Source organism: Sceloporus occidentalis, unplaced genomic scaffold, assembly GCF_023333645.1.
Source record: "Sceloporus occidentalis isolate IW3139 unplaced genomic scaffold, rSceOcc1.0.p SCAF_5, whole genome shotgun sequence".
Lineage (NCBI taxonomy): Eukaryota > Metazoa > Chordata > Lepidosauria > Squamata > Phrynosomatidae > Sceloporus > Sceloporus occidentalis.
Genome location: NW_028316985.1, coordinates 112860298 through 112883380, shown reverse-complemented (window position 1 = coordinate 112883380; position 23083 = coordinate 112860298). Strand labels below are relative to the sequence as shown.

The window sequence follows — 23083 nt, the reverse complement described above, 5'->3', positions numbered from 1 at the left end:
ACTGGTGTATATTTACACTACTTTAAATGTTTATTGAATCCCAGACAATAAGTGTCTGGGATTCAGCAAGTGCAGCAAGATTTACTTCTGAGTAAAAAAAAATGCTTTGTAGTGTACTGTTTTAGTGAACTGGTTAGTTTGGGAAGTCAGTTCTGCATAGACTGCACAGTCCAGTGTAAAACATGTTTTGCTGTTATATATCTATTTGAGACAATTAATGAAGGCATAATGCAAAATACACAAAATAAAAAACCCTAAATGTTAATGTGAATGTGGCACTCTAATTTATATCCACCAATATTCCACAATCTCGATCAAATGAAATTTAAACTGAATACAATACATGCCGTTGGATTCTTAGCCATATGTTAAAGATGAATATTGTCATTTAAAATATTTCTATGTTTGCTGAAGTCTTTCACATAACATGACTTAGGGGTCATTCTGACATCGTTTTTTTAGCAGAACGATGTGAATGACCTTCTCACGCATTCTGGGTTTGTTATTCACACTATGGATCTACATCTATGCTCTTCTCTGGGAGTTTGGTTGCTCACACGTGCCAGCACTCGAATAAACATGAAGTCGATTATGTGAATGTATTCAAAATGCATTGAAGACATGCAAGGTTTAATTGCGAATTACCCTGGGTCTATTCAGAACAGTTATTTACAGTGCCAACAATGCAAATCTTTCAAAAAAAAAAGTTGGTACAGTGGACCCTTGTTATACACTGGAGTTTGGTTCCAAGATCCCCCGTGTATAACAAAATCCGTGTATGCTCAAGTCCCATTAAATATAATGACATAACAAAATGGCGTCCCTTATAAAAAATGGAAGATCAAGGTAAATTTATATTTTTTGAACATTTTCAAACCGTGGATGCTTGAATCCGTGTATAAAAAATCCGTGTATAAGAAGGGCTGACTGTATTGATTATCTTGAGTTAAGTGGGTTTTTTGGGCAGCCCTCCCCAAAACCGAATTGGATGTATTTGAGTTGCATGTGAACAAAGGAGATTCGACCCGGATTCATCCTGGATTATTTTAACCGTGTGAATACCCTCTTAGTTACAGCAGTAAGAGAAGAATCAGAGTATTCTTACATAGTCAGGCAGGCCTGCTTAGCCTGTGACTCATGTCAGCCACTTGTGAAGCCTGCAAACATGTCTTGTGGCTTACTAGGTAGGCATTTGATCATTCTCACAGTTTTGTATCTCCAGACAGGTAGCACAAAAAGTTAATTGATTAAGCCCCAGCAGGCATTGTATCTGGCATGCTGATTCTCTGTTGTGCAACAAGCTTACAAATGTACAGAATTCATCTCATTTCTTATTGCTGTCAATGACTGTTGTTTTGCAGGAAGAATCACAAAGAACAGTAAGGATTTCTCAGAGCTGTTATTGGAAGAGACAGTTGAATCCTTTAAATTTAAGCTTACCCCAGAAAAAATTGAGATAAACAAGACTCTGGTTGATGACCACCAAAAATGTAACAAGTACATTGTTTTCACAACATAAAAATTGGGCTTGGAACAGTTATTAAATTCTGAAAAAATTCTGTTCATCATGCAGCTGGTAATAGGCCAAGTCAGAGCAAGAGTAGATACAGTGATACAGTATAAATGTATATACATGTATGGAGTTTTATCCAAATATAGGTTAAGGTTGCTCCTTTGGTCACAGATATGTGTATTAATTAACAAAGATAAAGTTTAAGCCTCTCAGTTACGGAGCAGAACTTTGTCAACTTAATGCACCATCCTCATTTTGTATCCTATTAAAAGACTACAGGAATCCTGCCACAGACTGACAGAGCAGAGTTAAGACTGAAAACGAGGGAGAACTTAATACACCCAAACTCCTTAATCAGTGACAGAATGGAAGAGTCAGCAGTAGAATAATAATGTCTAGCACGTTTCTTAACTGCCAGATCATATTATATACTAATTTGATTAAGTATATAGTTGATGTGGGTATAATTCAGAATGGCCTTCTGAAATCTTCAGGGCTCCTTATTTACATCAACCAGTTTTAATTGTCACTGCTTCTCTACAAAGAATCTTTTGGATTTTGGAAAAGTGTTGGAGAATTCTGTAAGAGATCCCTGCTGGCTGTCAGTGTGGATGGAAGACAGTTTTGAGGAAAAGTGATAAATTAAAATTCATGTGAGAAAAGAAAAAAAGGGGTTCCCACCCTACTTAGAAACACTTGGAACAACAGTTAGAAAATCTCCATATATTAAGTCTAAAGCTATCCACAATTTTGAAACACAAACCTCAGCTAAAGTGCCTAGTATGCTTGCATCTACTTTGGGGAAGACAAAGAAAAGATCTTTTTAATTTCCTGACAAGAGATTCTGAAATTCCTCAGACTTGGATTGCAATTGGAGACCCCTATAGATGCTACTAACTAACACTGTTTGTACTGGCAGAGACATGCTAAAGCAGTTCTCAGCAATCAACAGAGACATAAAAATGATGGATGGAGCTAAGCTCTTTAGATCCTGGAATGCACAGCTTGAAAGGCTATACAACACCTGTATTTGCACTTTAAATTGAATCTGTGACTCTCAAGGCTGTATACATTTTCTTAGATGATTTCACACATTCTATCTTACTTCACATCTCACCATCAAAGCTACTTCTGTATCAACAATGCAACTCTAGAAATATTCAGCCAAATAGTTTTAAAATAGAAAACAAACATGTAGATTGATATCATGAAACAGTTAGATTAAAATCTGGCCCCTGATCTCCCCAGAAATTACCAAATGGAAATAATGGTCATGAGATGCATTCAGAGACATCATTTGGACATGTCTAGAGGCAAAGAATGATGCAAATGAAGAAACAGTGTTAGAAATCCTTGAACTGCTTCTCACAGAAAGCATTCTTTACCATATAATGTGTGAAACAAGCAGAAAGGCACAGTGGGAAAACCCAACCAAGTCAAATTATGGAAGCCTCTTGACATCACTCAGCTGAAAATATACATTGGCCTATCACCCTTGATGAAGAGGAATCATGATCAACAAGAAGCCTTCCAGGAATTGTGGCATTTGGTCTGAGGTACTGTCTCTTTGGATAAACCCAAACAGACTTTGTGAACTCCAAAGGCACTTGAGTTTCAACAAGGAAACAAGAGTAATGTACAGAGTCAGAGATAAACTGGCTGAGTTTGCATGCAAACCATGTTTCTGAACAGTTTTTAAAAATGACACACACCAGGGATGGCTTTAACCACAATAAACAGCCAATTTAGAAGCAAATGTTCTGTGCTGTAGGTAGTATCCTCAGGGCCAGAACAGATGGGCAGGAAAAAGTTGCTTGATCCTGCTTCTTCTGAAGAAGGTCAAAACCTCACTGCTCACAGGGCCCACTCCAAAGGCACTCCAATATGCATGGCCCGACCTGCTGGGTAATTTTATGTTGCCTCCCCATCATACATGCACATTATTGCATGAACACACCACCAGTGACCTATAAGGCACCTCCCACATCTGCCCAGATGCTGTCCCATTGGCTGGCCGCCCCTTTCATCAGCCACACAATCACATGTGAAATGCTCCACCCATACAATGCATTAGTGCATCAGTGTGCAAGTGATACATTGGCAAAGCACAATTAGAGAGGGCCCCCATACATGCCCCTTTACCCCCTTCATACCATTCCCCCACGTGGATTGTCTGGTTTCTGTGTGTTATAGTTATATCCTCTGGAGTTGTCACATATTCATTTCTTTGCTTTGCCAAAACCCTGTACTCCGGTAAGGGTGTCTACATGCAGGAGTGAAGATGTGCATTTTCTGCCTTGAGCTGGACTATCCTGGCTTCTCTTTGCTCTAGTTTTTAGCCCTTGAGAGTGGCTTTGGTCCAATTTCCAGTCGCTTTTGAAGTGTGCATCATCTAAACAACCCACCTCCAAATCGACTGGAAAACACTTTATTTTGCCTGTCTGTTTCACTCCTCAGAGGTAAATATTCTGTCCATTCTGCAAGTATATGTCAAATAAAGCAGGACAAAATGGGATAAAAGTGGAATGATGCTGGATTGCATTATGTCACCTGAAAGGAGATGTTTACCTGGATAAACAACGTGGTATGCCATGGTAAGCCATGATAGAGAAGGCAACTGTTGAAAGAATTCATCCCACACAATAATGTAATTGTATTTAGCAAGAAACTTTTACTTTCAAAAATTGTCATATAAATATGGGGTGCAATACAAATACTGCCAGTTGTCACTCTCCAATTTTTGCCATGCCCCCCCCCCTTTTTGGGAAAATGATGTGATAACAATTAGTATGAACCCTATGATAACTACATTAATGATGGGATTCATATCCACTTTAATCGGGGTTGTAGATATTTCGTGGAGATACAGCAATTAATATATTTATGACAAATTAACTTTCAACTATTCTCTGCTGTCACAATGATAACTTATTTTTTAATTCCTCAGGACACTTACGTGGACCAATAATGCAATCTACTCTGCATTATATATCATACTAGACTGTTGAACTCATTCACATGCCATAGCTCCACAGTGTGGCTATTATGAGAAACTGCAAAATAAGAACATGTTCTTAATAAGTTCACATTTACAAGAAGCAATGTGAAAATTTGGGTGATATTTACAAGGGAGAATCTGTGCTTCAAAAGGAAAGTTACTTAACCCCCCCCCCTCCTTTCTTGGACAATACTTCTGCATAATTGCTGCCTCTGTAAGGTAAGGTCTCCTGTAATCTAGGCTTACTTTGACATTTGAGCCCAGCTGTTGGAAATATTAAAATCTGCAGGAATAGTGCATGGGAGAGTCAGCATATGGGAAAAAGATTAATCCTTTTCCTCCTGGATCCAGTTTCTCTCCTGCAATAATCCCCCATTATATGCATTTCTACTACAATGGACTTGTGGTTGGGACTGCTCTGTTTCTCTAGGAATGTCACTTTGGTCCCCTAGAATCTATAAGCAAACAGTGACATTGCTAATCATGTCTGAAGTTTATGTAAAACATGTGAAGACCTAACATGAGAAACCTTTTGTAAAGCTTGTCATGTGTATGAGGAACATTCACACCTGTTTTGAATCCCCAAGTTTAAGGCCCCAATGATACCAATCCAGGGAAGGGAATTTTATTACTTGATTCTGTTGCTGAGGCCTTGTACTAGTACTTGCTCATTTTACTATGTCTAGCTTTCCCCTGGTTCATGCTAGTCACATTCCATGTTCCTATAATATGTGTTGTGTAACTTTGGACTTTCCTTTCACCTTGTTTCATTTTGAATTGTCTCATTATAGGGTTTTCATAGTAAAAGACATTCAAAAGGGGGTTCCCATGCTTCCTTATGTACAGTACTAACAAGTATTAGCTAAAGTACTATTGTCATTTTCTCTGAGAGATCCTCCGCCAGTGCCACTCCCTACTACTGTTGCTACCCAGTAGCTGTTTGGCATATTTAGTCTGGCTCCTCACCAAAAAAGCCTGGTAGGAACCCCTACCAGCAGCACTGCTGCCATAAGCATAGCCTACTGCCTCATAGTAGTATGCATTCCCACCAGTACAGAAAGATAGTGTTATTGGTGGCATTACTAAGGCCCTGTACAGACGGGCCCTTTGCAGTGTCATGGCGACGTGGTAGGGTTGCCTCAGGGTGGTGCATGCACATGTCCTGCAACCCTACCACATCACCATGATGCCATAGTTGTGCAGCACTGTCCAGACAATAGCTATGACGTTACTGCTGCACGCCATCCAGATGGACCTGCACAGCAGCAACGTGCTCGTGCTGCCACCAGCAGTTTGCGACAGCGCAAAAAGGAGCTGCTTTTCAGTGCTCCTTTTTTCACACAACTGCGCCACACAATTTGGTTGCTGCAGCGTGGCTACGCAGAAAAGAGAGGCGGCTCCTGGCCACCTCTTTCTGGCGGTCTGTATCCCACCTTAGTTACTTAGGTGTAAAATCCATTTAACTGACTGGGGTATGTGACTCAGTAAACTGTTCAAAGGGCTATGAATGTATAAAATCAAGACAAGGCAATGGGCCAAAAAGCCACAGACTAATATGCCTAGAATTTATGTAAAATTTGGTCAGCTGGATAATGTGGCAAATCTTAACGCCAGACCTTAGACTCAAATCTTAATACCAAACCTTAGAATTAGACAATGACAGATTAACTGTTCAAGATGTTAGCTAAGCCTTGCTTAATTTGTTAGGGTAGAAAAGCTGTTTTAAAATGTTTTTTTCCTAGATGTATTGTCCAAACAATATATGCTCCAGTATACTGAAAACATTACTCTGTGCCTGTGTGTGTGTATAAGAGCGAGAGAGAATTGTATTAATTACAGGTAACATGTGGTAAATGACTATGCTCATACTATGGTGATTTTTCCCAATCTCTACTCCCACACCTCCAGTATGATATACTGTAATAGGAATAATTAAACTGAATTGGGAAATGTTCTTGTTTCTACTTTCTTTAAGCACTTCCCAACCCAAACGACAGAGGTCATTTACTTATCATTAAAATCTAAACTCTTTGCTGTTTAGAGCAACAGGAAATGAATTGGTCAAAGGTGTAAAATTCACACTGAGTATATACCATTTTCAATAGCCTCAAAGGCATAAAAACACAAACATACTTTCCCCTTAGTGCTACAATGGCATCCCTTCTGCAGTGGCGGTGGCATGATAATTGCTGCTATTAAACAAAGAGAAACAAGTTCTGCTGTAGTTCGCATGTCCATGTATCAGAAAAACCCAAAATCATATTTTAAAAGAACTAAAAGGGGGGGGGGGGTCCCTCCCCTCACATGGTCAGGCACTCACACAGGTGAAGTCAGCTAGGAACATTTTTTAAAGGCTATAAAAACAATCATGTGATAAAACATACAATTGCTCCCCAATACTAAATCTCATGAGTAAAATATGATGCAGTCCTAAATGTAACTTCATGGAGGCAGTTACATGGAAACTGTGCTTCACTATGATGTTGCAGATACTTGAGATTATTAGACAGGGCACAAAATGTCCTTGTCCCATCCTTTCTCTGTTCTCTGATCACAAAAAGACTTTCATAGGACGTCACACTTACCTGGACATTATCCCGTCCAGAAAGCATGATTGACCGCAATCACACAAAAGACTTTCAAACAACATCATACAGATCCATCATTGTTCTATCATTGTCTTGTCACTGAAGCAGCATTGCCTGGCATTTTGCATTAACAGGAATTCGCATTAATGCAGTGTTGCTTCAATGATAGGACAATAGCACTGATCTGAAAGCCTTTTGTGGAATCACAGTCAAAGACAGGATATGGGAGGGGGAGTGATCCTGTCTTTATCCCGTCCCCATGTGATAATCTCCACTGTCCAGTAGGTTTTCAAGATAGTTGCCCAGCAGAGGAAGCTGTCTTGTAGTTCCTCTGTTCCATCTATCTCTCCATGGTTTCAGACAGGTGTCTTAATTCTCCCTGGGAATGCCTGGAATCAAACTAGGAGCCTTCTGCATATAAAGTATATACACTCTACCACTGAGTGACAGTGTTTTCTTCAAGAAAGCTTTCATCATCTTTCAGAGAAAAACTAATTGTGCTGAAGAGTGCAATTTTCAGATTTTAGCACATAAATGTCAAAAATGTCTAAATGTAAGTACAATCTGGAGCAGCTTTCCAGTTATGTGAGTACAACTGGGGATGTGTGTTTTGTATTAATTATGCACAAAAGAAAAACAAGAACTTTCACATAAATAAATATGAAAATGCAAATAAATATGCATCTATGCAAAATGTGAGAAGCATACAAAATGAAAGATGCATGATTACCTCTAGCCGTGCCACTTCATCATATATTTATCCAAATTATAAAGCCAAAGTGAATAGGCTTTGTGTTCCTTTTCTGATCCTAAACTTTATTTTTTCAGGTACAGTCAGTGCAAAAATGAAAGTCCTCAGGGCTTGGCTATCTGACAGAACAGAACATACTTCCTCACTTAAGCCTGCCCCTGTGATCCTGAGAAGAGGCCTTTCTTTCAGTTCTACCACCTTCATTGGCACCATTTCTTGGTGACTGTCCTAAGCTATGGATGCTAGAATGGTCTTCCCTGTCCTTCTCTCTCCAAGCAAAGACTTTCAGCACCAACAGGTTTTCAGATTTCAGACTGAAGATTTTTGAGGAATGGGATATACTGTTTGAACTGTACTGTCTTTAAATTGTTTTTAAACATTTTCATTTAATGTTTTCAACTTTTTAGTGTTGTTAATGGTTTAATTCTATTTTAATGCTGATCTTTTGCATTTTAAAACTACTTCATACTTGTTTTTGTAAGTCACTTTGTCCCAGTATGGAGGGAAAGGGAGGAAGATAAGAAGGAGGAGGGGAGGAAAATTAATCAGTTGGATGGCAGATTAATCCCCAGATAAAAAAAATATTTAGTAAGATCTTCTACAGAAGAAAACAGTAAATTCAGCCTGATTTTGGACAGGTCAAGAGCACCGTGAAAGTCAGATTCTTCATAAGATCTACATGCACACTTAATCAGATGCATCTTTAAATTACAAGCAACCTTAGAAGGAAAAAACTGTATCTGCAACATTTACTGAATGAGGGAAATGGGTAATTTTGACAGACAATATACTTATAATATCTGAAGTTATTCCAGAGGAGTATTTTTCTTCAACCACAGCTCACAGTTTTGCAGCTTATAGTAACATTAGCAAAACAAATGCTATAAATAATGCTTAAAGCCACAATTAACTGTCTTGGCTGGCTTCAATATTGGCATCAAATATCAAATATAAATTACATAATAATCCTCTGTCATTAAGCTAGACCTAGCAACAAATGTTTGGGAGTTCACTGTATCTTTGCTATGCCTTTTATAGATGAATAATGCACCCATAGCTACTTCCAGGCCTTCTGGCTGTGTGGTGCTGATCAAAATGTCAGCCACTTCTAACAGTCTTTCAGCACTGTGCTTATTGAATAAGAATATGCACCCTGTTTGTGGTATCCTTAGAGAAATGCTCAGTACAGTAGACACAAGAGTAGCTATTCTCAGGCTTTGGAACGCTCTTTCTCATCCTTGCAACAGCCTTTTGATTCAAAGACTATATCCTGGGCTGTTGTTGAAGGGGTTACTAGCTGGTTGTGTGATTCTGTTTCTTGTTATTGATGTGTTGATGTTTCAACCAGTGTTTTAATCCCTTTTTATGTTTTAATTATATTAGATTTTACCTTTGTTACTGTTTGCCAACATGAGTGCTATTTTGAGACAGAAAGAGAGGATTTTAAATGTTATCAGTTAATTAAAAAAAAACCAAACCACTTTCTTTCAAACACATTCCTACCAAAAATATATTTTGATCCTAAATTAAAATTGATATCTAGCTGGCAAAGGTGGAATTCAAGCCCAGCTTAGTGTAATTATCACTCAGGTACACACAATGTAGTGATAACTGTGTTGCATCCTCTCACTCCCACTGCAGACACAACTGCCATACCCGTGTTTCCAGTTTGAGATGGGATGAAAAAAAATATTTTTAAAAATAAGTTAAGCATTTTCTTGAAACTCTGGACATTAAATACTTTGGAAATGCTAATTATTGTATTGACTCTAACATCCCAGGGAAAGAAAGTACTGTATAGATTCTAACAAGGACAACCAACCACCATCCAGAAAATGAGACAGAAGGTAGAAGGTGAGACCCATTTGAATATTGTGCATATTCTCTTGTGAATATTTCTAAGAAGATATTTGACTTCATAAATTCTATATTTCCACAAAAAACGGTAAAATTTGTCAAGCCAAACTTTTTTACCAGTCATATGAGATAGGAATCCTTTTATAACAGAATCACTGTTTCAGATAAATTAGGCTCTGAAACCAGCAGAAATCCCAAAATTTTTTGTATATATGCAAATACATCTTCAAGAAGAGCCTGTTGATCACCAAACAGGCTTGCACATGTGTCTGTTGTTTAATCAGGACACACTGGCCATTTTGTCTCTAAAGATACTTCCTTCTTATGTTTAAGAAACTAAATATCAATAGTGATCTAACTATCAAAGGAGTAAAAATGTATATTCCTGAAGCAAGACCTTATGCTGAAATCATTTGACTGGCCTCTGTAAAGAAGATAAAAGACACCAATGAGAGAGGAAAATTTGTTCATATAGTACTAACTTATTTTATAGTGCACCTCCATCTGCAAATAAAGGTCAATAGATTTCATAGGCCCTCACAGATAACAGACAAACCATGGTTTAGCCATTTGGGGGACTGATTTCTCTTCTAGCCGCCTTGAGACCCTGTTCCAGGAGGAAGACAGGATATAAATAAAATACAATTTTAAAAAATTGTGCACAAACTCTAAATCTCACCCTCACTTTCTAGTTCAGATACACCACTATGGTTTCGAAAGCAGAAAGGCAGGACTATGTAAAAAAGGATAAATCATAACCTTAATAGCCAAGCTATTATCCTTTAGCAATAACATGTGAACTAAACCTTTTATGTGAATGAACCAAATCATAGTGTTATGACCAACTATGGTGTTTTATCAATGATCTCTGATTGTGTATTTTCTTTAAGAAATACTCTCCTATTCTGAATTTGTTAACATGGAAAATGCACGATCAGTGCATTTATGTTTATGTGCTTTATGTACAGCATAATGGCCAGAGACCCAGAGTCCAAAAATAAGCTCTGTTCAGTGTGCCTCATCAGCTGCAGTTGTCCACAGAGGGTTTTGTCTTTCTTTTTCTTTGAATAGCAGATCATCTCCCTTATCAAAACAGCATCTGATATTCTCCTCATGTCCAAAGGTATGAAGAACAACTATTAAGAGAAATACAAGCCAAAAGCTGCTTCAGACATACAAAACTGGATACTCAATTTTTCACATGCTGGCCTATTCTTGCTACCAAAATATAGCAATTCATTTTGACAATAATGTCCAAAGAGGAAGTCCATCAATTTCATAGTGCAAAATAACAATATTATTTAAGGTAACATTAGAACTGAGCCACAATGTACAGAAAACCTATCCCTCATCCTGGTTTCTGATTATCTGTTCTTGCACATCAGAGTTTACAGATATGTATTTCTCACATGAAATACTGTATTCTAGTTGGGCTGTAGTACATCTCTTGCAAAAAAGTACGTTTCAACCTCAAAAGCTACATGATAATTGGGATTTATAACAGGGAAAATAAAACCCATTTGCCATGAGTGAAATACTGCTATTATTTTTTTAGACAATTTTTACCAGGACTATTACAGAGGCTCAAAACACATATTTCCATCTGAAAACACAAATAATTTTATGACTGGGGGTCACCACAACATGAGGAACTGTATTAAAGGGTCACAGCATTAGGAAGGTTGAGAACACCTGTTCTAAACTCTTAATCTTATAAACAACATCCAGGGGTAGCCATGTTGACCATATAGCAAATCCTAGAACATCCAATCAATACTTTTATTGGACCAACCAAAATAATATGTTCAAGATTAGGATGTCTATGCAGTATTTGCCCAGACAGAGAACTGTATCCAAATGCTACAGAATCAAAATTTCTCTAGAACAGGAGCAGGAAATGTGTGGCCCTCTAGAAGTTGTTGAACTGTTACTCTCAGTTTTCCTCACTATTGGTTATGCTGGCTAGAGTTTCTGAGAGTTGTATTTCAATAAAATTTGGAAGCCTGCACAATTCCCATCACTGCTCCATAACATAATTTACTTAGGTGCTTTTACAACTGGCAACATATCTTATAAAACAATGTTGATCTTTCTTGGTTTGCATGCAAACAAAAATGTTACACTTACTTTTGTCTGATCATCAGCTTTGAAAACGTAACAAATACTTTGTTGATTTATTGTTCCATCTTTTATTAAGCAAGCAAAGTAGCTCGGATCATGACTGTTGTGAATCAGTTTATGGACGTGTTGTGGTCTACACTCAAAGAGGCTGGAACAAATCAGAGGATCCCATTGTTGGCTTTTTCCTGAGTCTGCTTCACAGCGCAGCCTGGCTGGTGAGACATAAAGCCGGATTTGGCTGGTGCCTTGCTCTTCTTTCAAGGATTGTGTACTGATCTGTCGAATTTCTGCCACAATCCAAGGGAGCACTGTCATGGTTGTTAGAGAATGTACTGGCAGAGAACCTACAAGCTGAAGACTGAAGTCAACAGAGCCATCAATGGCTGCTTCAGGATTTTTAACTTTGAAAGATATGGGTTCCATTTTTGAGTCATCAAGGAGGAATAAGTTCACCAATTTAGTTGTGAATATTTGAAATTCTGAAATGAAAGAGATATTCATACAGTTAGCACAATCATTTAGCTCCCCCCTCCTTCCTTTAAGAATAATGTCAGCAACTATAGGAATCTAAACCACCAATAATCCTTATTTTATAAGTGCCTGAATTAATAAAATATTTCTAACTTTCTATCAGTATTATATAAGTAGAAGAACCAACATTATAGAACTTCCACATCACATTAGAATTGTTGAAGCTTGTGTCGCAAGAACATATCACATCCAAAGTAGAGCAAATATATGAATACTGATGCTGGGAATGACACTGTCAAGATATCTATGAAAATCAGCATTCAATATTGTTGAAAAAACCAGGAAAGCAGAGATAAAGAACATGTAATGATGGGAAAATAAGTATAATGGGTACAACTTGCACACTTCCATTTGAAGTATAATAATGTTTTCAGTTTCATTAATAGATCTTAAATAGGGCTCAAATGCTTAATCAATGAAGAGGTTAAATTAACTGATACAAAAGTTGCTTTCAATTAATTCAATAAGAACGTTTATCTTTAATTGTTTCAAATATACAATCTTATTAAATTATTAAAATCCACATTCTTTCTTCATTCACACAGCAAGAATTCCTCTTTCAAGATGAAGCCTTCTACCATTTCTTTATTCAGGAATAGTGTTTACCAAAACACCCATTTAATGCTAGATGAAAACTAAGTGAAACTTATATGATACTATCTTGAATGTTTAGAATATATCTGAACAAAAAGGAAAAACACAAGTGGGGAACAGAGCAATATTAGCAAACAAACATTTCAAACAGGTTCCCATTATACATCTACTGTGCACTTCCAGTGTTTCAAAAAATGCCTCTGTTTCATTACAGCTATCTAGCATTTAACAACAATTCATTTTTAAAAGAAAAAGTCCAACTGAAATTGAGTTGCGCTCATATGATCTTCAATCTACTATAAAGTATGTCCAGTTACGTAGCTAGAGATTATAGCACAGCAATAGTTTTATAGTAGTGGTTCAGTATGAATTCAGTAATGTCAGTGGATGACAGAAACCTGGCCTTAATTCAGATTGTTTTTGTGGGTTTTTTTCCAGCTATGTTCTAGAAACCATGTTCTAGAAGCATTTTTTCCTAACATTTCGCCAGCATCTGTGGTTGGCATCTTCAGAGAATACTGGCATGGAAGTGAGTGTGGTATATATACACTGTGTGACCTTTGGTTGGAAGGAAGTGATTCATATGTTAATTCCAATTGTTGGTCCCAATTAAAACAAACATATTGAATTAATGGGAAACTGGTCAGTTAACATTTATATAAATTCTACTGATTCAGTGGCTCTAACTCAGTGATTTCCAAAGTGGGTGGCAGTGCCCTGCTTAGGGGTGTTCGAAAGCTCCAAAGCTGAAGGAAAAAAGAGTCTGGGGACCACTGATCTAACCCGTACATTAAGATCTTGAATCATATCACTGTCTGAATCAAACGTAGTATATTCTAGATGTTTCTGTTGTAACTCCCAGCATTCTTCACTATGGGCTATGCTGCTGGGATTTGTAGTCCAACAATATATGAGGGCCACACTTTGCCTACCCTTGATATCCAATACTCTGATCATTTTCACATCTCATTATGACGTCATTTTGCTAGACCATTGCTTACACTAGTTGTTTTATTAGAGTAGCAATGGTAATGCTTGATTTTTCCTGTCCCAATAGGTGTCAGAAAAAAGTCCACTTATTCTTCTAACTGTGCTGTCAGAAGGTATGGAAAATTACCCCCTTTCCTGAGATGACAGGATGATGCACCACTTTCTCTGGAAACTGCACAGCTTTCACTGAAAAGTGTACAGCTTTTCCAACTGACATGTATTGGGTACTGTTTTTTTCCACAACCTTCCCTTCCTTCTCCCCTCCCAGCCACAATGTTTGACAGAAACTGCCAGCTGTGAAAAGCCATTACAGCTGTCAAACCAGATGGGGGAGGAGGGAACTTGCCAGATTTCCTTGAGAGCGTCAACTCTAGCCAGGATTTCTGTGAAACATTGGGAAGGCACACAAAATAAGGAAGGAATCAACGTGTGTTGTATAGGCAGTGAGGCTGCAAGAAAAATGACACTGGATTAATGCATTGGACTCCTTAGAAATCAGTCTTTTGCTTTCAAACCAAATTAGACTATTTGCAACCCACAGATCTAAGAGACTAGAGATGGTGCATTATGCCCTAGCTTGATGTCACAGTGGACAAGTAAACTGAGGTGTGTGACATTTGGAATTTTTAAATTAATGCAGTAGTTCATTAAGAAATTAATACTTCTGGGAGCAACTCAATAGTTCACATCCTTTTGAACTCTGAGAGATTGCACACTGTCTTTCCCCCCCAGTTTTGGACAGTAATGTTTCTTTCAATCTCTCAGCTTAGCGGCAGCAGTCACAAATCCCACCATCTGTACAGCAGTGAAGCCCCAACATAAAAGCTCAGAAGTATTAGCCTTCCCCCGCCCCATAACATGCAATACGCAAGCAATCTCTTTAAACTAAAATAGGACACATAAGAGCAATTTATTTTTGCAGCAACAGCTCACAGAAGGATTGTTGTTGTTATTATTATTATTATTATTATTATTATTTTAGCTGGAATATTAACATTTTAACAGCGCTTGTTAATGTCTTGTTGTTGTGTGCCTTCAAGTTGTTTTCGATTTATGCCAATCCTAAGGCGAATCTATCATAGGGTTTTCTTGGCAAAACCTGTTCAGAAGAGATTGCCATTGCCTCCCTCTGAGGTTGAGAGTATGTGACTTGCTCAAGGTCACCCAGTGGGTTTCATGGCTGAGTTGGGAATCGAATCCTGGCCTCCAGCATTGTAGTCCAGCATTCAAACCACTATGCCACTCTGGCTCTCAATCTAATATGAATATCCAGAATTCAGAAAGAGCTAGATGCGATCTGATTTCAGAAGACATTTTCCTTCTAAAACACATTTAGACTTCACAGATTTGCTCACTCATAAATGGGCTATAAACGTTCTTGTTTTAACAACTGAAAGAGAACTGAAGTTTGCCATTTGGGTAGTCCAATACTAGAAATGGATGCAAGCTGATAATGGAGAGAGATCTTAATCATCCTTAGTTGGGTGAAATGAAAGCCAGAAAAATATGCATGGAATGGGCCAGGTCACATATAAGTAGGATTTCCCTTCTTCATAGGCATTAACTAACTTTGATGGTGGTGGACTTCTCCTGAATGCAGTGCCTGTATTATTGGCAATACTGAAGTTAACCCGCATCATGTAGCATCTAGGAAAATTTTACCTAGATCAGGGTGCTGACATTGTGGACAAGCTTTTTAAAAATTATTTCTCCCTCCCCCCTTGAGATTACATTTTTTTAAATTAATTATAGAAGTAGGATATGAATACCCAGGCAAAAAGTGGTAAATTACTTGACATATTACTAAAATGAAAATTAGCTATAGCACACTGGTTCAAAATGCACAATCTGGACTTTAGGTTCAATAAACTATCACCACAGATTTAGTGACCTTGCAGTTTTATAACTGTTGTTTTGTTGTGTGCCTTCAAGTTGTTTCCGACTTATTGCGACCCTAAGACAAACAAGCTTGCAAAATGTGGGCTAGACAAAGTAACTGTTAAATGGATCTGTAATTGGTTGACCGGCTGAACCCAAAGGGTGCTCAACAATGGCTCTTTTTCATCCTGGAGGGAAGTGACCAGGGCTCTGTCCTGGGCCCAGTGTTATTCAACATCTTTATCAATGACCTGGATGACAGAATTGGGAGCATACTTATCAAATTTGCAGATGACACCAAATTAGGAGGAATAGCTAATACTCCAGAGGACAGGATCAAAATTCAAAATGATCTGAATAGACTAGAAAGCTGGACCAAAGCTAACAAAATGAACTTCAACAGGGAGAAATGTAAGGTACTGCACTTAGGGCAGAAAAATGAAATGCACAGATATAGGATGGGGGACACCTGGCTGAATGAAACTATGTGTGAAAGGGATCTAGGAGTCCAAGTAGACCACAAGTTGAACATGAGTCAACAGTGCGATGCGGCAGCTATAAAGGCCAATGCAATTTTAGGCTGCATCAATAGAAGTATAGTGTCTAGATTAAGAGAAGTAATAGTGCCACTGTATTCTGCTTTGGTCAGGCCCCACCTGGAATATTGTGTCCAGTTCTGGGCGCCACAATTCAGAAAGGACATTGAGAAACTGGAGCGTGTCCAAAGCAGGGCGACTAAAATGGTGAAAGGTCTGGAAACCTTGCCCTATGAGGAACGACTCAGGGAGCTGGGGATGTTTAGCCTGGAGAAGAGAAGGTTAAGAGGTGATATGATAGCCCTGTTTAAATATTTGAAAGGATGTCATATTGAGGAGGGAGCAAGCTTGTTTTCTGCTGCTCCAAAGAACAGGACCCGGAACAATGGATGAAAGCTACAGGAAAAGAGATTCCACCTCAACATTAGGAAGAACTTCCTGACAGTAAGGGCTGTTCGACAGTGGAACACACTCCCTTGGAGCGTAGTGGAGTCTCCTTCCTTGGAGGTCTTTAAGCAGAGGCTAGATTGCCATCTGCTGGAGATGCTTTGATTTGGATTTCCTGCATGGCAGGGGGTTGGACCGTGCGGTCTCTTCCAACTCTATGATTCTACGATTCTATGATTTTTTTACCCTTGGCACTTTCCTTCTTGAACTTCTTAAGTCATCATTCCAAGTCTTTTCCCCCTTTTCTATTAGTAGTATTGTGTCATTTGCGGGGGTTTTCTACTTTTAAATCTAGTTTTTGTCCGGGATTCATCCAGTGTGATAAAGTGCAATAACAACAACAATATTAGGGAGTAGGAAGGGAAAGCACAGTGGATGGTGATGAGGGATAGGGCCTTTTCTATGGTGGTGCCCTAACTCTGGAATGCTTTGCACCAAGGAATAAGCCTGGAAACAACTTTACTGACATTTTGACATCAGGCTAAGACCAATTTATTTACTGGGATGTTTATGAGTAGCTAGTTATCACTACAGTCAAGCTCACTGCAGATTCTTTATTATTGAATTACATACTAATTTATCGTATTTTAATACTAGTGTTTAAACACTAGTGTTGTCTATTACACTGGGATTTTTATGAAGGCTGGTGTATGCAACAAATAAATGTTCCCTATGCTGCCTGCAGCCTCCCTGTGGATTCTAAGAAACTACAGATACACTGTGCAAGACTAAAATTTGGTGTCTGGGAATCTTGTTACTCTCAAATTTAATTTGTGAACAAATTCATGATGCTAGCCCTCCTAATGATGTTTAAAAATTGGTTTCCCTATCTTTTGCCAATTCAGTACTGATAGTTTTGGCAAACCTAATCAGAGGTTGGTTTTCAATTAAACTAAACAGTTTCTGCTTCTTCATCTATGTTTACTATTATGTCAAATAGTTTTTTTACCCTCTTTTTCTTTCTTAGCCATTCAAATCCCTGTTCTAAACATTCCACACTGTTTAGAAACATCAGACCCGAAACCAGAATATGTTGTACTATGCATTAAAATGTTTTCCCTAGTTTACGCAGAGCACAGACTGGAATTTATTGCAGTAAGAGCACCTGTTTATGGAGAAAAATAAGGAGGGAACAATATACCCAACACATTATGTTTACTCATAATATTGGAACATGCACCCTGAGTTAGTGTAAGCAACTACAAAAGGGAAAAGTTGCTGTATGAGCAAACATGACCTAGTTTATTATGTTTGTAGAGACAGAAACTTTTTCCCTTTGAAAAGAGGACATTTTGGATTACACTTGTCCCTCCATATTCACTAGGGTTAGGGGCACAAGACCCCCATGAATATGGAAAAACCACAAATAACAAAAACACCATTTTTTTTTACCTGAGAGGACACCTCTCTAGGAATCTCTAGGTCCTCCAGTGCAACTCTGTGGTCAATGTCCGACAGACACTGACCATAGAACTGTGCTGGAGGAGCTACAACTGCCTAGTAGAGAACTCTCTCTCTCGATCTCTAGGTCATTCAGTGCAACCTTCAGTTAAAAGTTGACCATAAAGTTACACTGGAGGACCTAGATATTCCTAGAGAGAACATATTAATCAAATCCATGAATAATCAATTCCGCAAATATCAAAGCTGCAAATATGGAGGGATGAGTGTACATCTATTTGAAAACATTATCTCCATCCAGAACAATGCACTTGTACTGGTGACAACGGTATTTGTTATTTTGGAATAAGTTGGTGTGACAAATAATTATCACCATGCAATTTGGAAGAAAACTAGTCCCTAAACTAAATCACAGCCAATTCCTAGGTTTCTTCTGCTTCCCCCCTCCGTAACATACCGTAGGCAAACTTACATAGTCGTTGGTATTTCAAACGTACAGCCAGTCCCAGACTGAAATTTTATCCTGAGTTCTGAAGTGCTGAATGACAGAGTGACCCTCTTCCACTTGATCCCAGAAGAAAAGAGTGTGTCCCAGACAAACAAGGTGCAGGTGCAGACGTGATGAGTTATAAACAATTTTGGCACCCTTAGCTCTGCAATTTGTTACTGGCACAAGTTCTAGATTATAAATTGACTCTGAGGCAGTTTTTGAATCTCACAGCCAATTAGTTCTATGCCCCTCCTTTACAGAAAAGAGGGAACTGATGTGCAATGCCCAGATAGCATTTGCATTCATTTTTTAACATAATATTTTCTACAAGCTCCCCCTTCCAAAGATGTTTTTTTCCACTTAGCATATTACATTAGTTGGTATATCTGATTTATAAGCAGCTTTTAATGCCAATTTGTTTGTTTGTTTTGCAAAAACATACTAGCACGAATATGTTTATGAGATAGTGGCAGAAACTATATCATTCAAGAGGCCTATTAAATATATCTCAAATGAATATTTTGGACTTTTAGAGGAATCTAACCAGTCATCAGTAGTGGGCTGCCCACACAAATGACAAACAGTACTTTAGGTAACGCAAAAGGGCAGGGAATTAACCAGTGCAAAAATCCACCAATGTAAAATTAATCAGAGTTCAGAAGTAACTAGCTACAAATAACTAGTTCTTGTAATTCAATCCTTTTTCTATAAGTAAGGTATAATTAACTTACAGTATTATTGTAGGGTAACTACTCTGAATTTGCAACATAATTGTAATTATTTCCTACTTTATAGAAGTAGGTAGTAATTACAGTTATATTGCAAATACAGGGTAGTTAACCTACAATCATAATGTCAATTAATGTGCTGGAGTGGGCTCTCCCTAAATGGTGGAACAAAATCTTTATAAGGTTCCTCATGCTCTGTTGTGGATGTTGAGGTAATGATGAGATCCATTCTGTACAAGTTGGCAGCTTGTGCCATTCAATTTTTTTAAAGTAAGTATTTATTCTAGTTACATTTTAGAAACCAGAAGATGATTAGATACTCTGAAAAACTGTGAGCAAAATGATAATTTGTTTGAAGATTAAGACTGTAATTGCTTAAGAAAAGGTCACTTTTTTAGCTCTGTGTTTAGTATACATCCCTACAGCATTTTATTTTATTATAACTGGCCTAGCTTTCACCAGCATTCAAATTTTATTTATATTAGGCAAAGATTTATGACTGCAAAGCATCAGTGCCTGTAAATACTACCAGTCATTGAAATATCCCTCTTTGTCTTTGGGAACGGCAACTTCCTCCTAATCATGCAAATTTGGTTATTAGTGTCATCCCATAAGCGGGAAATGAAGTTGTGTAAGTTTCATTTTTCACTCCAGACTGAAATGACGCCCAGCATTGTATTAAGGCTAAACTCCCCATGATCCTCAACCACTCAATTTGTTCCTGGGGAAAAAAGTTCATTAACTAACTCTTCCTCTAATTATTTCCTGGCATCTTCCCCTCCCTTTTGATCCTCGAGAATCCCTTTCTTTCCTTTTGTTTTCCCTCAATTACAGTTTAGACTGTAAACTCCTCGGAGCAGAGGGGCTGTTACTCTACTAAGCATCAGGTACACACTGGTGGATATGAAGAAAACTGGGGTGGGCACAATGAATTAGATTTGTATATTGTATTTAGTGCTCTTGTTTTTATCTATTTTATGATGTGTTTTGTAATTGGTTTTAAACTCTATGTAAGCTGCTTTGATCTTTTGGAAAAGCGGTATATAAATTTATTATTATTATTATTATTACCATTTAATGCTCTGTTGCATATTTTCCTCTGGCCACATCCAGCATGCAGCCTGCCGTCCTAACATAGCCACAGCAAGAGTGCACCAAACCTTTCAAGCCAGTCGAATCAACAGCTCCGTGTGCCAAAACGGTTTAAGGGTGCATCTATACTGTAGAAATAATGCAGTTTGACACCACTTTCAGTACTGAGCCAGTGTGGTGTTGTAGTTGTGTGCTGGATAGTGATTCTGGAGACTAGGGTTCAGTTTCCAGAGTAGCCATAAAACCCAATGGATGACCTTGGGCAAGTCACATGCTCTCAGCCTCAGCAGAAGGCAATGGCAAACCTCTGAACAAATCCTGCTAAGAAAACCCTATGATAAGTTTGCTTTAAGGTCATGGTAAGCTGGAAACGACTTGGATGCACACAACAACGGCGCCATCCTATAGAATCCCGGGATGTGTAATTTTACAAGCTCTTCCACCTTCTCTGCCAAAGAGTGCTGGTGGCTCACAAAACTACAAATCCCAGGATGGTGTAGAATGGAGTTAAAAGTGGTCTCAAAGGGTGTGATTTCTTACAGTGTGAACGCACACCCCTAGAGAGCCAGAGCGGGGCAGTGCTTTGAGCGTTAGACCCTGAGAGAGCAGGGTTCGAATGTGGACTCAGCCATGGAAACTCATTGGCTGACCTCCTCTAAAGAAATCTTGCCATGAAAACTCCATGATAGCGTGGCCTTGAACAATAACAAGGTGCAACTCTTTAGGAGGAGAGAGATCTCGCAGCACCTTTGAGACTAACCGAAAGAGGTTGGCAGCGTGAGCTTTCATAGACAACAGTGTAATGCATCTGAGGAACTCAACGATATAGCCATGTTAGTCTGCAGAATCAGCTGTAGAGAGATCTTGTAGCACCTTTGAGACTCACTGGAGCAAAGAAGCTGGCAGCCTGAGCTTTCGTAGACAGAAGTCTACTTCCTCAGATGCATCTTTGCATTCCACCTTTAGGAGGAGTTTGGGGGAAGGACTTACCCAGTAGTGACACAGGAGGAACCAGGGTGCCTCAGCAGCAGCAGCAGCAGCAGCAGCCATGCTCTCTGGGAAGGAAGGGATGGTTCTGGTGGTGGTTCCTTAAAGGGAGGGAAAGACATGTCAGAGGGAGAAAGAAATAGGAGGAGGAAGACTGAGGCTGCATCCAGACTGGAGAGATAACCCGGTTTGGTCAAGATTTACCTCTATGTGGCTCAAGGCCCCACAACAAACTCCAACTCCCAGAATTCCATAGCCTTGAGAGCCAGGAAAGACTTAAAGCGGTACCAAACCAGGTTATCTTTCCAGTCTGGATGCAGCCATGTTCTCCAAAGCTAAAAATACACTCATATATATATATATATATATATATATATATATATATATAGCCTTGAGCCACATAGAGGTAAATTGCGACCAAACCGGGTTATCTCTCCAGTCTGGATGCAGCCTCAGTCTTCCTCCTCCTATATGGGTAAAATGCCCCCAAGCCGGCACTTGCTTCCCTGGCTGCCGCTTACCTGCCCTCGGTTTCCGCCTCTATCTGTCTCTTTCTCTCTGCAGCAGCAGCAGCCAAGAGGAGGAGGAGGAGGAGCCATGGCTAACCTTCTTCTTCTCCTCCTCCCTCTGAGGGAAGGAAGGCAGGGAGGGGAGCTATGCTAATAAAAATAGAAGGCTCAACAGGAGGGCCCAGGCGCCTCAGGGAAGGAGGGAGGGAGGGAGGCCCTGAAACCCTGGCTCAGGCGACTGTTAACCCACCAAAAGGGCCAAAAGAGGGGGCTGCGACGAGGACCATGGCGGTGTCTGAGGGAAACAACATCTGCAGTGCAGTGGCAGACTTTTCCTCACAGGCTGCAAGGCTTCCTCCTTCAGGCACCCAGTTGAAATAAACCAGTTTGGGAGCACTTCAACCGCCATGGCTCCAGGCTGTGGGATTCTGGGAACTGTCGTTTGTTGTGGCACCAGAGTGCCACAACAAACGACAGTTCCCAGAATTCCACAGCCTGGAGCCATGGCGGTTGAAGTGCTCCCAAACCGGATCATTTCCACAACCGTCACCCAAAGGACCTTCCCATCGGCTGCCCCAAGTGTTCAACTATAAACACATTTGAAGACCTAACTTTTAGTCACAAATTTTAAACATGGACTTTATGTTTAATCGTCATCATCCTATGTGTTATTGCAATAAAAATATATCACAGAGACACAACTTATTGTGTGTGTGTTTTATGCCACAGTTGTGTTTTGACTATGTGGTATCCCACCTCAAGCTGTGAGGAGAGGCGGGTAAGGAATAAAAGTGTTATTATTATTATTATTATTATTATTATTATTAATATCCTTGTCCCATTGTTATCACTTTCAGATGACGTCGCGCAGATCCTGTCGTTAACCCATCCGAAAAGCGCAACTGATTGATCGCAATCGCGCAAAAGGCTTTCGGAAGACGTCACACCGATCCCATCAACCCGTCATTAAAGCGATATTGGCCAGCATTTTGCATTGACGGAAGTTTGTGTTATTGCAGTGCCACTTCAATGGCAGGCTTTCGCACTATCACAGTCACATATTTGAAAGGCT

At 39.1% G+C, this 23083-nt stretch overlaps 1 protein-coding gene and 1 long non-coding RNA gene across 7 annotated transcripts in view; one reads left to right on the top strand and one right to left on the bottom strand.

Moving 5' to 3' along the window:
* Positions 1 to 22380, bottom strand: part of TBC1D1 (TBC1 domain family member 1) — a 105215-nt gene extending 82835 nt beyond the window's left edge. For 4 of the 5 annotated variants that reach the window (XM_089525083.1, XM_089525086.1, XM_089525085.1 and 1 more), the window contains exons 1-3: positions 22262 to 22380; positions 21506 to 21603; positions 11835 to 12307 (exon numbers count right to left, since the gene is read on the bottom strand). In XM_089525083.1, coding sequence (XP_089381209.1) covers positions 11835 to 12251 — 417 coding nt within the window. In that variant the 5' untranslated portion in view covers positions 12252 to 12307; positions 21506 to 21603; positions 22262 to 22380. Of the gene's footprint in view, positions 1 to 11834; positions 12308 to 21505; positions 21604 to 22023; positions 22144 to 22261 lie in introns of those variants that run through there. The other variant, XM_089525084.1, reaches the window with a different exon arrangement.
* LOC149312653 (uncharacterized) lies at positions 11908 to 22989 on the top strand. 2 transcript variants are annotated; one of them, XR_016281282.1, is made up of 3 exons: positions 11908 to 12043; positions 14011 to 14056; positions 22869 to 22989. It is a non-coding gene; the product is annotated as an uncharacterized LOC149312653 (long non-coding RNA). The 2 variants fall into 2 exon arrangements; XR_016281283.1 differs by lacking the exon at positions 11908 to 12043 and adding an exon at positions 13457 to 13482.
* Positions 22990 to 23083: the final 94 nt, after the last annotated feature.